Source organism: Poecilia mexicana, unplaced genomic scaffold, assembly GCF_051168715.1.
Source record: "Poecilia mexicana isolate PSO_F unplaced genomic scaffold, ASM5116871v1 scaffold_19, whole genome shotgun sequence".
Lineage (NCBI taxonomy): Eukaryota > Metazoa > Chordata > Actinopteri > Cyprinodontiformes > Poeciliidae > Poecilia > Poecilia mexicana.
In genome coordinates, this window is record NW_028263388.1 from 1563203 (window position 1) to 1581873 (window position 18671).

At 39.9% G+C, this 18671-nt stretch overlaps 1 protein-coding gene across 2 annotated transcripts; it reads right to left on the reverse strand.

Annotated features, from left to right (window-relative positions):
* Positions 1–516: 516 nt before the first annotated feature.
* On the reverse strand, positions 517–9315 carry LOC106909671 (uncharacterized). Of its 2 annotated transcripts, none has more exons than XM_014976095.2 (9): positions 9152–9315; positions 8933–9055; positions 6504–6545; positions 6186–6407; positions 5809–6087; positions 4409–4684; positions 3623–3826; positions 2603–2716; positions 517–2333 (listed from the first exon to the last, which is right to left on the reverse strand). In XM_014976095.2, the coding sequence occupies exons 2-9, from the start codon at positions 8964–8966 to the stop codon at positions 1801–1803; spliced, it is 1704 nt and encodes a 567-aa protein (XP_014831581.2). In that variant the 5' UTR covers positions 8967–9055; positions 9152–9315; the 3' UTR covers positions 517–1800. The 2 variants fall into 2 exon arrangements, with proteins under 2 accessions (XP_014831581.2, XP_087872733.1); XM_088016607.1 differs by having other exon boundaries at positions 9169–9314.
* Between the last annotated feature and the right edge of the window lie 9356 nt (positions 9316–18671).

Consider the following 18671-nt stretch of genomic DNA (forward strand, 5'->3'; position numbering starts at 1 on the left):
CGCGAGCTAGCTGCTACGATACCGCTAGCTAGCTGCTACGATACCGCTAGCTAGCATCTCTCATCTTGGGTAAGTGCTGATTTATCGCCGTTTGGGTGGAAGAGCAACACAAACTCTGAAGCTGGAGCTTTAGTGGATTTTAAATAAAAGCACCAATTTGACCGAGGTAAGAATTTTATTTCAACAAATATGTTACTAAGGAGGCAAATACTGACAAGAAGGAAGAGAAAATGAACATGGATTACGGTACTAAGAAAATGGAGACCCACATGAGAACAAATAGGAAAAAGAAAACAATGATTTTGAAAGTGTAGAGTTAATTTAAAAATGTAATAATTTCCTAAAGCCCAAAGGGTGAAGGCCTCATTTGTACTGAAATATTTGTGTTTTTGTTTGTAATAAATGCTCAAAATGACCAAAGTTTCAGCTGGTTGGACATTAAAACAATACATCAAATGGCTTATTACTATCGTCATTTATTATCACTCTGTAGTAAAACACAACTGGACCAAAAAGTGATTTATTCAACTTTTATTTGAGCAGATTTGAACAAAAAATAAAATACTGTATAAATGTTTACAGCTGCGTACAAAAATGTGATTTTTGCAACAAAAAAGGAATCTGTAAGATTAATACTGAAGCATGTAATATTGCATTTTATGATAGAAAAATCTGCATGGGTTACTGCTAAATGTTAATTTTCTTATTCTGAAGCTGTGCATATGTCCTGAAAATGTAATGCAAACGTTGTCAGAACTTAAAGTATGAGTTACATCAGCTTAATCTGTCTAAGCAAGATGAGAAAATAATGTTTATTACTGCAATTCAAAGTACATGAAATATGAAAGCTAGCAATAAAACATGTATGAAAATGACTGAAAAAGAAGAAAAGTGAAAACTCTGCTTCCAGACATGTTTTGTTTGTTGGTTGTTTATCTCCCAAAATGAATGTTGTACTTCTATCTATCTGTTGATATTTTAATAATTTGAATTATTTAAATAATAAACAAATAACAGAGGTGAACCAAAAACATTTTCTCTCCATAATTACACAATTTATATAAACTGAAATGTATTGAATGTATATTATTATTAGTAGTATTTTTACATACATACGGGCACTGACTGCTTTGAAGAGGTGAGAAGTATCTCACATTTATTGTAGTAACGTTTATAACAGTTTTAGCAGTAGTTTTACCTTACCGTACTTCTACTTAAGTAATATTATTTTTTAAGTAACAGTAATGGGTTAATAGTTCTGACACTCTATCCAGTAAATAAGCATCTCTCTAATTACTGACTGAATTAAAATGAAAGATACATCAGAAACACATAAATCTACAGTTTTTGTTTGGACAAGTTAATTGTTATAGTATTTTCTATATGCTGTGTCATTGGTAGGTCAAATTAATGTGAAGTAAACAGTATGTATTGTCAGTAGAAGTACTTTGTTCTAACATAATATATACTTTACCTTCTATAAGTATCGTTTTGATGAACTTTATATTGTGAACAAAATTATTTTTTTCCTGATCTTTAGAATTCCAGGATTTGCAGGCAACTTTTTTTTTTCTTGTCTGATGATCAATTTGAACAAATTAAATCAGATGTCTTGATCAAACCGTTACTCGGTATTGAGTCGCCTTTATACCAAACACTTTTAACGTTTTGGATGTACTTTTCACTTCTACCTGAGTGAAAATGTATCAAATTTTAGATTTTCTGACTTGAGGATCATTTCTGGGCGGGTCTGTCCACCATTGGGAGGAAGGAGACCCGTCATCCTTCTAAGCCTCTCTCTCATTTCTTCTCTTTTATCTCTTCCACTTTCTCCAGCTCTGCTTGCTTGGTTTTCAGGGTTTCATATTCATCCTTTTGGATTCCTGCTGTCTTCAGAGCTTCGTAACCTCCGTCTCCTCCGCTTACTGCGCCCGTCCCGCCCTCCGGTTGCTTGGTTTTCAGGGTTTCATATTCATCCTTTTGGATTCCTGCTGTCTTCAGAGCTTCGTAACCTCCGTCTCCTCCGCTTACTGCGCCCGTCCCGCCCTCCGGTTGCTTGGTTTTCAGGGTTTCATATTCATCCTTTTGGATTCCTGCTGTCTTCAGAGCTTCGTAACCCCCGTCTCCTCCCGACGCTACGTTTTCTCCCAGAGTGTGGTAAACTTCGTCTTTGCCTTCCCGTTTCGTCAGTGCTTCGTATTCGCCGCCTGTCTTCTGTCTGCCCTCTGCTCCAGGTTGAAGTGTGTCGTATTCACCCTCTTTCACTTGCCTCACGTTTATGGCCTCATAATTGGTATCCCCTTGCCTCATCGGGACTTGCTCGTAAATGTCCACTACAATAATAAAAGAGAGAAATGTGACGATGTGTTAGCAGAATTGTAAATGGCTTGTACTTCTACAGTGCTTTATCAAGTCAGAACCGAGGCTGCCATGCACAAGCACCCTCTGACCACCTCCAGCAGCAGGTTAAGCGCTTTGCCCAAGAATATGACCACAGAGGCGACTGGAGCAGGAATCAAACCAGCAACCCACTGATTACGGTCTGATCTCCTACCACCATCACCACCATCGTCAAAAAGTGCAAAACAAGACTGGCACTAACCTCTCTCATTTCTCTTCTTATTCCACTTATAAAATGCCACGGCAAAAATGAACAATCCCAACAGAACGATGAAAAACAAGATCCCAATCACCGGTCCAGAAATACTGTGATTATCTGAAAAAGAAACATGGAACATCAGGATATGAAATAATAGCAACAGGTAGGGTGTAGCAAGGTTTCATGAAGTTGGGATTGTCATGTTCAAACCCCTAAGCCTCCTGAGGTTGGACTGTCAACTTGGAAACAGGGCTACCGAGTTTAATTTGCAAGTGAAGTAATACTGCATTCAGACCAAAAGCGATTTGAGTGTCAGAAGTGACTGGTTTACATACAATATCTACGTGGATGTTTGTATGGCATGATGAGAAGTCTGGCAGCACGTCTCATGTTTGAAATGTTTAACATTTGATGTGCAACGATGCTGGAACTGAACTTTTACCAGTCAGAGAGACTCCTGTATGCTATTCCCTGGCCTGTGAGAATGCCATAGCGGTGGGATGTAACTGGTGTCCTGCCAGGAGATGTAGGCACCATCACAGATCAGCAGGTTGTCAAACTGGGCTTTATGAGCACACAGCTAGTTGGTGAAACTCACCTGAATTCAAACATGGCGCAGAGGCGTACTTGCTTTCATTAACTAAAGCCAAGACACACTCTCAATTTTTCACCCACCATTGTACAAAGAGACTGGAAGAGGAAAAAAGCCAAGAGACTCTTCCCAATGCGCATCAAGAGCAATTCTGACACTTGATGTCAAGCGTCTGACATGCGAAATGTGTTCGGTCTGAACGCAGCATTAGAAGTTGTTTTCAGCGTCCATCTACGTTGTTGCTAGCTCCCCAGTCACTAGAAGACACTAATTTACACCATCATCTAGTTTGGATGATTGACCACTGATGATTAACTCGCTCAGTTCACTGAGCAGTTTACTTTTTAAAGTAAACTGCAAGCTTACAGGAAGCTTGCAAGAAGCTTGCAGGAAGCTTGCAGGAGGAAGCTGGTTTATAAGTAGATACTCACATCTCACAGCATTGCTGGGTAAAGTCCTCATGTTATCCATAACAGCTCTGCAGTGGTAAGTACCGTCGCCGTCTGGATGTTTGTTTTGACCGAGCATTGTCCAGGAGGCACCATTTTGCTTGTAGTACATGTATGACCCCTGTCTATCACATGATGGACAGGAGCACCCCATGGTGTCAGACAGCACCGCTCTGACGGGACAAACTGGAGCAGGCAGAACGAGTCCATTACAGCCGGGCCAAAAGTTATTCAAACCTCACAGCAGACGAGATTTACTGGCAAATATATAAATCCGTCAGCTAACTGCAATACTTAAGTGAAACAAGAACAGCTTAGTTAAAATGAATTTGACAAGCATTTTATCCAAATTTGATGTTTTGGTGTCCGTAGTTAGGAAGATACTGATGAGCTCCAGACCTGAACTCCAACATCTGCACCACTACTGACCCGAAAGCACAAAAAAGTCAGCCTCTGGTTAGTCACAACAAAAAAAAACCCAAAGATTTTGGGGTGGTTTTTTTCTGTCAATTGGTTTTACAGTTGATTGGAGCTGATAACATGTTCACCAGCTCAGAACCAGACAAAGGAAGCCGATAAAAAGAAAGCCCAGCTAACGGCAACGGCCTTCAGTGGAGCATTGACTGCAGCTTCTGGAGAGAAGGACAGCTGCTAGTCTGATTCCAGTAAAACTACTTAGCAGTCAACAGCAAACTGTAAATAGATGACATCGGTCGTACGTAGAACAATAACAATGGCATTCAGAAAGGGACGGCTGAGTTTACATACCATGGACAGGTACATCCTGAACATCAGAATCGTATACATGTGGGTCCACTGTCTGGTCCTTGTATCTGTAGGTGGCTTTACACTTATATCTTTCCACCCCAGGTTCATCAACTGTAAGGATATTATACGTATCTCCCTGAACGCTCATGATCTTGGTGTTCTCTTTGTAGAAGACAGATTTAGTAACTTCCTTCGTTCCCCACACAAGACATTTCAGGGTCATTTTCTCTCCTGCTATTGCAGGGAACGGATACATTTCCAGAATCACGTCATTGTCTGAAAGACAGTTGGAACAGGATTAAACGAAAGAAGACTAAAAATACTCCAGCATTTAAAGTTTATTATGTTTGGAAATTATTATTTTGCACTGGTAAAGTTTAATATTCATAAACTACAAGACCACGGTGAACCCCCAGTATTTGGATTGGCTAATGCCGCAAATAGCTAAAAATATGTGAATACTGGAAAACATAGTTATAGCTGCCTATTTTATAGTTCAAAGGTCAAATATACCTTAATGCATTGATGTTCAGTGGAAACTGTTTTAGCACTATCACAGCAGTTAATATCTATGGCTTTCCTTAGACAGCCACAGATATCCAAGGAAAACGTAGAAACCCCCCCAAGAACCAACTTGCCTACATTCTTGGGGGGTTTTACCAATCAGCACATAAAACAGCTGAAACACTGGGTGCCTTTAAATCTCAACTTAAAACCACCTGTTTAGAGCTGCTTATGGCTAAATTAGAGTTAGAGTGGGGTTTTGATGTCTTCGATGTCTTCAATGTTTTTATCTTCACTTTTTATCTATTTATTAATTTCTTTTTATTTCTCTTTCTCACTGTTTACATTTTAATGATGTAAAGTCCCCCGGAAAACGTCCCAGTTAAACGACGTTTAACTGAAGTCCTAAAATGTTTTTATGTTTTAATGTTTTTATCTTTTTTTTTTTTTTTTTCAAAATCTCTTTCTCTTTCTCACTGTTTATTCAATGTCACATGCTGTTTTTATTTTAATTATGTAAAGCACTTTGAAATGCCTTGCTGCTGAAATGTGCTATACAAATAAAATTTGATTGATTGATTGATTGATGTCCAGTAGCTTTGCACCGCAGCATTTCAGCTTCCCAAGCAGCATTTTATTTCACAATACATTAGATATGAAAACTCTGCGACTAGGCAAATCTTCTGCAGATAATTTGGGAGTTACCTTCCACAGAAAACCCTTAAATAGTGAACCATCAGTAGGCGGCGGTCCACTGTAGTTTTTACGGTTTTATATAGAGGTTGGTAGGCAAGGCTTTCTAAACTGACCAGACTAAACCAGGCCTTTTCTAAGCCATATATTAACTTGTTGGTGATGTGTCTCTAATAAGGGCATGAAGTTAATATTAACCCTACCAGTGGTCCTGAGAACGACTTGGTTACTTCTGCTTGTATTGTTCTTTTCACACCAGTAGATGGTCTCGGGGACTTTCAGTTCTGTAGTTTCAAAGGTAAATGATGTTGGATTTTCGTTGTTCAATTTCAGTTTAATTCTTCTGGTCTTCATTCCCCGGTTGACCCTGCACCACCATCCCTCCAGTCCGTCATCGTTTGTAAGCTCCAGCAGGACTTTGGCGTTCTTGCGCATCACTGGCTGGCCTGTTGTGATGCTAAGTGATGCAATGGGAACGTATTCTGTGTTGGACACAAACACATTCATCATAACAATCAGTTAACTATTTATTTCTCATCTTTGGGAGTTTGAGCTCCATATTTTCCATCTGTATTTTTACCAAAAACTTCTAAGTTGAAGTCATCGCTTGTTTGGCCGTTGCTTATACAATTATAGATTCCCGAGTCCTTGGAGGAAGCAGCTGCTATCTTCAGGGTGTTACTTTGGTTTTTCTTGTTGCCATTAAACTTCCAGATTGCTGTGCTCCCATCCTGACTATCATTACAGTGCAAGTACAGCAAATCTCCAGCGAAGATCGGTGACAGGTTGGGAGTCATGTACACTAAGGATGCAGAGGATTTAAAAATCAGAGCATTATTGTCTGAGGAAATGACCTTGAGGAAGTAACATGGAGGATCTGTCAGAAAACCTGGATTACCTGTTGGTTTCTGCTCAGTTCGCACCAGGAGAGCGATCACTGCTGCATTATTGAGCAAAATAAAGTTAATTTGTTTTCAGTAATCAAACACATTTCTGATCAGTTTAGAAGTATTTCCTAAACTTGTGCTGAAATTAACTTGAAAATGTTAGAATTTAAATATTCTGTTTGATAGAAAGATTCAGTAAAAAAACCTTTTGATAATTTTTTTCATCTGCATGTCGTCTTATAACGGAAAATGACTTCAATTATAAAACAAACTACATATTTGGTTACATTACCTTTAACAAATAATACACCTAAATGCAATTATATAAATCTTAAAAAAAAAAATACTTTAACAATTGGTTTTAATTGGCCCAACAAACTAGCATTTGTTTGAAATTTTTCACATTCAGGTAATCATGTATTTAAAGTCAGAAAAATAAAATCTTGTATTTAGATCTGCATTATTTATTTAAAACATAGAACTTAGAATCACAAAATGACTTAAATTTAGCTGTTCTACATCATCTCCCATACACTTTTGTGTTTGTTTTTATTTTATTTATTTTGATGTAGCTTTAGTCAGAAGGCTAAATAAAGCTACCTGCACAAAACAACAAACTGAAATTAATTTATTTGAAATGCAGTTGATTTAATGTTTTTGTGATAAACTAAAGCTTCTAAATGAAAAGATATTCTGATGTTCCATAAATACATATGTGAGGTTTTTGGTCAATTAATAGATTATTGATAAGGATGTGCAGATTGTTTGGCACCAGGTTCTTTAAGTGCTTGGCGTTCAGCAGATGGTTTCATGTGAAACCGTCTTTATCTGCTGATCTTACCTACCATCGCAAAGGTCTGAAAGTCGGCCGCTGTCCTCTTCTGATCTTCACATTGAGAGAGGACTGAAAAACAGCCACTCCCCAGGTCACGTCTGCACAAAGCTGCTGTATTTGGGCACTTTCATTTTGCACCACAAGGAAACCTAAAACTCAACGCTTCATGCTTTAAGTTGGCATGTTAGTTTGTCCTTAACTGACACCAAACCTGTTGGTAAAAGCAAATACTCCAAAGCACTTTGCTTTTGATAAGAGGCTCAGAACAGGTTTGTAGTTTGTATTTTTGAATTGTAAAAAGTTGAAGGAACTGAATTTTTTCTTCTATAAAGCCCCACGTCAAATACAAGAGTTTTATGAACATTTGGGTTACGCATTATATAGAGAATCTCAAGCTATATTTTCAGTAATTACTGATCTTCTTATCGGCATTGATAACATCGCGGTGGTTCGGCCGTTTGTAGCGGGTTGACTGTCCTTTGGACATGACACGGGTCGAGCTGAGGAGTTTGATTGTGACCCAGTTGGCATCTCACAGGCGGCTACAGACAGTCTGAGTGATGGTCAGACGTCTCATCAGCTGTGTGTCGCTGGTCTGAGCCGATCCTCAGATACGTTGGATGTGGTGATCTGGAGTCGGTCAAACGAGGATGAGGAGGATCTGCAGTAGAGCCAGTCTGTTGGAAACCAACTCAAATGGCCGATGGTCCGATAACAGACACTGAGCCGTGCAGCTGCTGCTCTGCTGGACGTCCTGCATCCAACATGCCAACGGCTCCACATAACATGAGGCTTTATGACTGGTGACAAAATGTGACATGTTGGGGCCATTTATTGCCCAGCTGTTCATTTTGTCTGATCACCCAGTGGACATGCCCCACAATGCACCGAGTAAAACAACAACTCACTGAGTATTAATGCTGACTGACAGCAGTTTGGATTAAAAATTCATCTCAAATCAAGAAAAATATTACTTTTGTTCTATAAAATGTCAGCAAATGTTCATTTACAGTTAACTCCACATGGCAACAACATCTGACGTGGCCGTTTATATTTTTGTTCAGTGTAGTTTACTTAGTTCAGTTGTTTGGACAAAAATGCTGTAAATGTTTTATTTATATTTGATAGAACTGCCTCAAGTTCAGATAAAACAAGTTTCTATTATTTTACAGGCATTGTTCATTGTTTTTCAATAAAATAAAATCAGAACATTAGAAGGGTATTCTCACCTTGCAACAATTAGATGTTAATTATTTTTTTAAATTGGCAAGTCAGGTTTTTTAAAGATTGGTTGACCAGAAAATGCAAGTTTCACCCTGTGATTTATCTAATTCATCTCCTGCATGTCAACCATTCTTGGTTTTGCTGCACCAGGAAAACACTGAAAAAGCGAGAAACATTGCTGCTTGTATATCTGTTGGTTTGGAAATGTTTTCAGGGAAACGATGAGTCGACAATAAAACAGAACTGACTTGAACTGAAACTGAAGGCAGAAACTTAAAAGCTTTTGTTACTCATCAAGTAAAAACAACACCAGCCAAACCAGTAAAAAGTGAATGTTTAGAGATCAGCTGGTTTCGATCTGATAACGGCTTCCTGCCTTACCTGCCAGGAGCAGCAGTTTCCGTCCACCTGTCATCGTTCCAAACAAATCAGACAAGAAGTCAGCTCATCCGCTGGGCGCTGACAAATGGCCTCAGTCAAAACTGTAGAGTCAAATATTCACTCCTGTTGAGGAAGTTCAGTGTGTTATGATGCTGGAGGGTTGGAGCAAACACTAAAATGCTGCTACAAGGAAACAGAGCACGCTTTCTGAGTAAAGACCTTGTGAGGGTTCTTACATAAACCAGGCAGAGAGACGCTGAGTGGAATCCAAAAATAATCTTAATTTATTACAAAAAAGTTCAAAAATAATTAAACAATGAAGAACTGGGCCCAAAAACTGAGGTCAACATAACAAACTACAACTCAGGTGTTAACACAAAGAACTCAGGCACAAAACTGACCTAACAAACATGAGGGGAAGTTAATAGTGGCTGATCAAACCACTGCTGACACAGGGGGTGATTAAACACACAAAGGCTTAAACAAATACTAATCAATACAATACCAAATCTTTAAATTAAACAAACATTAGAATGAAACTACCAAATAAAAGAAACATTAAAGAAATGGTCAAATTAAATTGAAGAAAACCAAATTTCCTCGTCCCCTGGCAAACAGATGGAATAACCCGCTGAGGAGGTTTCAGCCAAATATGGACGTCGATCAGCTGGAGCTCTTCTGACCCTCCAGCAGCTCCGAAGGAAACTGGTAACTCAAAACAAATAATTTAATTTGTTGCATTTAACAAAAATATAAAGAACTGACAAATAAAGTTAACTAAATGTGTGCACTGCAAACAGTTAGCTAAAAAGTCAGACTAATGAAAATAATTTTAAAAATAAAAATCTAAACTATTCACTAATTAATGAGAAGGATAAACAAAACGATTACATTCAGGTCTGTGTGACAGTAGAGTCAGCTGTCACACAGACCTTCCTTATTGATCACAATAATGATGATTATTTCTACCGAAATGAGATGTTTCAGATGTTAAAACCTCAGATAGTTTAAATCAGAATTGTCTGAGAACTTATTACTGCTAAGAAAATAGCAGAAACTCAATTCCAGGTTCACAATGAAACCTGCAGAGAGACGGCGAAGCCATCGCTCGACACGAACACAAGCAACAGAAACATTCACTTCCTCCTGCCTTCTAGATGACAGATTAGCAAACTCTGTTATGACTGTAGACTGTAACAAAAAAAAGAAATCTCTAATTTACTGTAAAATACCAGCTGGTGCTGTTGCTAGAACCTTACCCAAGAAATATGGTAACATTTTACTGTATTCACATGGTAAATTTCTGCAGTTGCTACAATTTTACCTTATAAATATGATAAATTTTTGGCAATCACAGCTGCTGGTATTTTAGGGTAAATTAGAGACGATTTTTTTACGTGCCTGTGGTGAATTTACCAACTTCTTCACAGAGACATTTAAAAAGATTAGATGATCAATCTGCACATCAAACCCAGTGTCAATGCATAACAAATGCAGAGAAAATGGCTGAATTTCAACAACTGATGCATAAAACCTGAGAAGATATTATAAATCAGTTGAGCTTCTTCAGAACGTCCTGCCTGTCATTTCATCTGATCTGATCCGAATAGAAACCTCATCGCTCTCATCAGGTGTTTCCCCCCAGGCTTTGAACACAGCAGTGATCAAACCACTGATTAAACAGGATCAATCTGGACCAATCACTGCTGCAGAACTACAGGCCGACCTCTGACCTCCCATTGATGGAACGGAAATACAATTTTAGGAGTTGTTTTGCAAGGGAAACCGTCTGGCTCCCGTCGGGGTCATGCGTAGGAGCGAGGATTGGTGAAAACCCAAGACTGGGGGGGAAATATTCTGTCTGCGCAGATAAGAAGACAATAAACCTCGATTCATCTGAACACGGAGCAGATTTTGATTCCAGGAGGTCGACCCCTAATTCTCTGAACTTCCAAATTCACATCCAGTGTAAAACGGAGCCAGAACTCCTATGCAAATGAAGTCCAGTAACGCCATTGGTCGAAGCTTCCCAATGCACACCAGTAGAGCTGAGACAATAAAATCTGACATCAGAAAGAGAAATTGAGAAATGTTGGATTTCTGTAATGATGCAGTTGTGATGTCTTTGGTTTCTGTAGATGTGCAAATTAAAATCTCTTCCCGTTTTTGGCCTTGAGCAGAAAGGAATCGGAGTGCTGTCTATCATTTATGTTCCTTAAGTTTAACCAGCTTTAAATTCCTCTAACATTCATCTGTCAAACTGTTGAAAAAGCTGTGTCTGTTTTAAGTAAATTTCTGAACAACAATGTTTTTCAGTCTGGTTTCCATGGTTACAGCATTGCTGAGGCTGGCCTAGTCAAAGTGTTTGGTGAAATCCATTTAAACACAGACTGGACGAACCACAGCGCTGGTTCTGTTGGACCTCAGTATCGATCATGACATATCACTGAATCGACTGGAGAGTTGGGTCGGACTCTCCGGTCCAGAACTCAACTGGTTCGAATCTCACATAAAGAACAGGGATTTCTTTGTTTCCAAAGGAAACATCACACTGGAGAAATCACATCACATCTCCTGCTAGCTCAGATTATAACGAGTAATAAAATTATCTTCCATATCTACGCCGATGACACACAGCTCTACATCACAATGTCACCAGGTGACTCAGAACCCATCCAAGTACTGACCAGAACCAGAAACCAGGCCTGATATCTGGGCAGAGTGATGGACTCAGACCTGAACCTTCAGACACATAAAGACGGTTACAAAGTCGGCCTTCTGCCACCTGAAGAACATTTCAGATGATAGAAACAACAAGATCTGGAGTAACTCAATGACTTTGTAATTAGTCACCTCCACCAGCTCCACTTCATTTCTGTTTTGTAAGATGCAGCTTCTTCTCGTACCTTTTGGTCCTCTACACCAAACGCTGGAAGGACAAGCAGATCTAATACAGATCTGACCTCTTCAGACCAACTACTTAATGACAGGGACCTCCAAAGGCATTTAAATGGGACAAAAATGCAATAAAACATTTCAATAATTTACTACCCTGACCTTTTAAGGTTAAACCACATTAAACCCCAACATGTGTAACTGCGGAGCAAACTGTCCTGTTTCTGAGTCCTGAGTCCCGTCAGTGGTCTGTAATTACCAGTCAGGATTCTCCCTGTTTGGTTTTTTCTGGATGTTTTTCCTCCATTTTCTCATCTGACCAATCACATCTGGGCTCATGTTGTAAACAGTGAAGGAACAAAGCATGTTGTAGAACTCGCTTTATGATTTCTGGGACAAAACGGGAGAAAACAACTCAACAAATCAATTTCATGTTCAGTTTTGCTTTGTTTCCTCATGCTGACCATTGATTAGTGATTATTTACAGGTTTGGCAGGAAGGTTCAGAATCCGATGGATCCTGTCGGAAAGAAGATGTCTACAGATTAGAGTTAAGTCATAATCTGCATTTGCAAACCAAAACTTCCTGTGTTTTTTCTAATCTTTGAAAGTCTGAATCAAATGATCACAAAATGAAAATATAATCAGAACTCATCACTGATTGATGAGCTAAAAGCAGGTAAACCAAGTGATACAGTGAATCAGAATCTCCTGCTCTGACCTCTTTCACCAGCAATAATGACAAACATGGAAAATTAAAACATAAAAGGAAGTTTATTTTTAATGTAAAATTTAATCAACTTCATCATTTATGCATGGCAGCTTGCAATAAAGGAAACCACTGACGGTTTGCTGAGTCTAAGAGATAAAGTGGCTCATCAGACCTGCTGCTTCACAAGCCGCAGTTTAAACTGATGAATTATTTATTTGTGATTTCTATTTAATAGCTCGCTTGTACTTTTTTGGAAGCAGAATGATCTTTATCATATTCTTTATTTAATAAGGTCGTGACCCTACTGTGATTTTATAATATCTAAAAATTCAACATCATTGACAAGAGGGCAGAGAGAAACGGAAGATCGTTGTTTCAGAAACTGACCGAGAAACATCCCACAGCTGAGAGGCGACCCGCAGCTGGACCAACAGAACTGGACCGAACCGTCCCAACCCAGAGCACCGTACTACACGTTTTGATTTGGTGGGTTCCTGGTTCTACTCCCGCCTCTGCCGTGCCCCACCATGCCCCTGTGGCACTGGTGCATGGTGGTGCACGGCAGCCTCGCCTCTGTTGGTGTGTCCCAGGGGAGCTGTGGCTACTGTTCAGTAGCTTGTCACCACCAGCGTGTGAATGTGTTTGTGAATGGGTGAATTATGTAGAGTGAAGCGTTTGGGGTCCTTTGGACGTCATGAGGCACTATACAACTACCGGCCATTTATCATAACATACCACAAACATACCGCTTCATACCATGCCATGTCATACACAACCATACCACGCTATACAAATCATACCATATCCCACCATGCCACATTATGCCACAACCATATCAAACTACACAATGCTATCCACGGCCTGTTGCACCATGTCACCACATCAGGCCTTTCTATGCAAAGTGCTGACTCTTGTCAGGGAGGGTTTTGATTTCCGGCAGGCGCCTGAACGGAAAACGAGAGCACTTGACCACCGCACCGTCATGTAGGCAGGTTTTAGGTTGGGGTTCATAGGGTGCGTTCACACTGCAGCCTGAAGTGACCCAATTCAGATTTTTTTGCCGGGGCCGTTCACACTGCCAGTAAATGCGACCTGTATGCGTTCTGCAGTGTAAACGGGCAAACGACCTGAAAGTGTCCCGCATGCGCAGTAGAGGGCGCCATAGCGTCAGCATTCTCAGTGTTCTGCCAACCACCATAAAAAGAAGAAGTGCTCAGTGTTTGCGGAAGTAAACATGGAGGCTAACGGTGGAGCTTAGCTTACATATTTGAAGTTGTTGTCCGGCCGGCGCAGCATATTAACAACTTCATCCTCATATAATCCATCATGGTTGTTTTTCTTCCCACTTGCGCTTATCAGGACGAGAATAGTGAGATTTGTTGAGAAACTGACGTTCAGTTCGGATGAATGCGGCCTGGACGTTATGGTCGCATTTGAATCGGATACGTATCGGATATGGGTCACATTCGAAAAAGAATCCGACCTGTGCTGTTCACACTGCCATGAATAGATCGGATACAGGTCGCATTACGGCAAAAAAATCGGAATTGGGTCACTTCAGGCTGCAGTGTGAACGCACCCGTAGTCACACCTAAATTATGGGTCTGGTTTTATGTGAGTTAGTGAGAAGGAATCAACTGGAGCCAGTGGATTTAAAAAGTGTGACCTCAGTCCTACGTGATCGGCCCTCATCACCAGGCAGTCACAGATAATAATTATGTAGAAGAGCGTTGCTACATGTTAATATGCAAACCTTTTAGGATTTTCTTTCTTTCCGATTGTCTTTTTGCTTCTGAGTAAAATGTGATCATATCAATTACAGCCTTACAGAGAAATGACCAAGTAATTTACATTCTGTTACTGTCAGTTCAGTCAAATCCAGCAGAGCCCAAAGTTACCGAGATAATTATAATGTATTCATGGCAGAATTAAAGCAAATGATTGATGATGATGTTGTGGATTTTGTTTTGTCTTGTCATAATTTCTGTCTCTCCACCAGTTTTGAACGTCTCCAGTCCTAACCTCATGTTTGTTCTTCGTCGTTCCCATGGTTGATTGTGTGTTTAACATGAGGTTAAAGTGTAAGTTCGCATTATGTAATTCAAGCCATGATTTTGTAAATTATGATAAATTAATGCAAAGTTTGCATTTTAATGGACTTTTAATGCAACTTTCAGAGCAACTTTGCATTAAAAGTGTCATTATTTACCGAATGACACGTCATGACAACAGTCATAAACATTCATAAAGACTCGTTCATGTTCATGACAGTGTGATGTCAGTCTTATTCACACCCCTTCAAATAGAGTGTTACCTTCTTTTCTTGCTTGGTTTTGTTGACTCAACCCTCAGCTTATTCTCACTACTATATAAAGCAACCTGAACAGGGTTGTAATAAATGGAGTGTTTTCCGTTTTGATGTGACTAAACCTCATTTATGCACAAAGCAGCAAAATGAAAAATATTAAGCTTGTAGCTTCACACAAAGGTAAAAATAATAAAAACAGAACAATAAAACTAAGATATTCAATTTAGTTTATTCTATGGCACCATTTCACAAGAAATATCTTCAGTTCAATCACATAATCCCAGATGATCATAGTTATCAAACATTTAAGCTCAGTTTATTTTAAAGTAGTTTGAAAGGTTTTCTGCCTGAGGAGAGCCAGCAGATGGCATTGAGTCACTGGTTCCTGATATGAACGAGAAAAAACTCACTAACATGAAACCGAGAGTTAAAGCATAGACCTAAACTTCAGGCAGAGTTACAGCATAAGAACTGTACAGTTATTAAAAATAGCATACTAATTTAAGAAATGTGAAAACTGAGCAGGTGTGTTTGTGCATAAAAAGCTGAACGTCTAGCAGCTGCTGGGAGGAAGGATCTGTGATACCTCTCCTTTGTGCACCCAGGATGCATCAGCAGCTGGGTGCTGCTGCATCCATGCTGCAGCTTCATGCATGGAAACAACCAGAGGCCTTCTGTGTCCTGCTAGCTGCCCCGGATGAGAGGTCACCCTGGGACAGAGCCGGCGCTTTAAGTTCCTTCAAGTTGATTCTGATGTTTGTGCTCCTGCCATTTAAGGAGACTCTGTGGTTTCAGTGTCAGATGAAGGTTTTATTTTTGAACTGGGGCATGAATCCATCCAGTCAGCAGCTTCTGCTTTTTCATGGCATAAACAGAACTGTTCAAACTCAGAAACCCAGGCAGACGACTGCAAAAGAACAAGTTGAGGTTTTAGTTTCTCCATTTTGTTTCTATGAATCTGAATAAAAAGAAAAGAGGCAACGAAACAGTTTAACGCTGAGAAATGAGACCTTTGGGGTTTTTGTTGCACTCATTTCAAACTAAAGTCAAAACTAAGTCTTTGCAAACAGACGATGTTCAGAACTCTGCAAATCACCAGTTGGATAAAAATAAATACATTTAGTGAGTTTATGACTGTGACTTTTACTCCATTTGATCAGAGTTTGGAGTTGAGATGGGTGAATGAAGAAGTGAAAGGTTTTCACGTCAGTTTCAGTGTAAGTCTGTCCTGGTGCAGCTTCCAGTAGAGATGAGCCAAACGGGGTATCAACCTGATACCAGGTCTCTACTGGGCCAAGAGCCCCAACACATTATTTAAGTTTATTTCATCAAACTTCTGGCTCTTAATCATTTTGTTGAAGTACAAAAATCTATCACTTGAGAGCAAATCAAAACTTTTTTTTGTAGAGTTGAGAAACTGCAACGGAAAATGACAGTAAATTTCAAGAGGGAATCTGACCTAAAGGACTGGTTTGCCATGCTTTCCTCTGACCGTACGACTGCACAAACTGGAACTATGAAAATGAATTTGCTTCATGGAAACATGGCAGTTTTGAAAAAACTCACGTTTTTTTGATAAAAAACCGGAAATAATCAACCAGTGGAGCTAGAACTTTTTTCATCAATATTAAGAAATTATTGACTCATTTATCTTTCTGAAACTTTATTTGTAAGTTAATTCTGTCTTCTTTCAAGTGTGCTAAAATATTAGCACTGGAATCTAGTCAATACATGTTTGTGTTTTTGCAGTGTACTGACTTGGTCTCGGGCTGCACGGTGGTGCAGCAGGTAGAGCTGCTGCCTTGCAGCAGAAGGTTCTGGTTCGATTCCGGGTCTTTCTGGATGGAGTCTGCATGTTCTCCCTGTGCATGGTGGGTTCTCTCCAGGTAGTCCAGCTTCCCCCACAGTCCAAAAACATGCCTGTCAGGTTATTGGTTATTGTGTGTGTGTGTGTGTGTGTGTGTGTGCGTTTGTTTGTAATACCTTGTGGGGACGATTTTCCTGACATATACTACGTTGTGGGGACCAATCGCTCCTCGTGGGGACCGGAGCCTGGTCCCCACGAGGGGAAACCCTGTTTTTGGGTCAGGGGTCAGTTAGGGCTAAGGTATGAATTGAGTTTTGGTTAGGGTTAGAGTTAGGTACGTGATGGATAGGGTTAGGGTTAGGGTAAGGTTTAGGCTGTAGAAATTAGTAGAAATGAATGGAAGTCAATGGAAAGTCCCCACAAAGATAGCAAAACAAACGTAGGTGTGTGTGTGTGTGTGTGTCCTGTCTGTTGCCCTGCTGCCACCCCCAGCGGTTCTTGCAGATCTCAGTATTTCCAGAAGTAAAAACGTCAAGAAGAGTTTCAGAACCACTGATTCAAAGTTTGTTTGATATAAATAATCTCACCAGAACATAAAGTAAGTAAATAAAACTTTATTTCTATTTCACAGAAGTATAGATCACAAAGGCATGACGATTAAAGAAAACCTGATTTAAACTAAATAAAGACCCTGCAGATTCTTTCTGCCTTGCGCTCATGACCCACTTTCCTCTCTTTGTTCAGCACCATGTGTGTTAACGAGGCGAGGCGGGAGGCGGCTTTATTTCCCCTGGTGGAGGGACAGTGGGCAGCGAACCCAGAGAGGAACAGAGTGATGCAACCTTTAAAGAGCCGCAGCTAAAGAGCTGCTGTCAGGGGTTCATGGCGCCCTTAAGAGGCTGATGTGCTGGATTCCTCTGCGTCTCTCGGCGGGCAGCAGAGTGCTCTGCTGCGCACATTAATGTGTTTAATTCAGCCTTTCACCTCCTCTCTTCTCTCTGAATGGGCCTTAAAAGCAAGGATGAGAGCATAAACGCTGCTCACCGCTGCAGTTCTTACGTAAACCGCGTTGTAAGGTCACATGGATTCATTACTTCGCTGAACGTTTAAGTACATAAACGGTTTGTTGATTATCTCACTGTTTAACTTTTAGCTTTGAGGTCTAAATGCTGATTTATGAAGGGTTTGTGCAGAGGGCTGCTGGTGAATGTGTTTTACCCAGAGGGTCACAGATGGTGCTGCAGCGAGACGTTGAGCTTGCCACAAACAAACAGGCTTTACCGGGATTCACGGCGACTGCCAAGGATTTGAGCCGCAGAACAAACTCTACCAGCCCAGAAATCTCTTCTCAGTTCTTCATTTCTGATTATTTTTTAAGGGGCAGTTTGATGTGATTTCCAGGCATTTTACAGCACAATCAAGTAATTATGCTGCCTTCAGTTCTTATAAAAATGCAACATATATAGAATATGACTTAAAAGAAATTTAACTTCCTGATTTGGCACTTTGAAATTGGGCCTCTGTCTCTTTAAGAAGCTCCTGCTTTTTCTGAAGCTCCGCCTCCAGGAAGTCATCCCAACATGGCTCCTCTATTAACCCTTTAACATTTTTACCAGCTGTTATAATTAGCTCAGCAGCTGTTTGCTAATTGCTGCTGGCTAGTCTGAAGGAACTGAGAAGGGGAGGAGCTGCGACTGGAAGGCGGGGCTAGGTCCACCCGGGCGTTTTATCAGCTGAATGGTTGCCATGGAGATTAGAGGATTTCTCAAACATCCATGAAAGAATCAAAGCAATGCTGCAGGTTTATTTTTGATGAGGGAAAAACATGAAAACATGATGGGAAGATAAAAAAATGTATATGTTAATTTAAAAATTCACAGTTTTGTTTTATAAAGAAGAAATAAATACAAATTCAGCAGAGGGAGGAGCCTGCATGTTCACTGATTTTTCTTTCACTGATTATAAAAGTCAGAATAATATAGTTTTAATATTTTCTGCCACAACTAGTCCTTTATTTA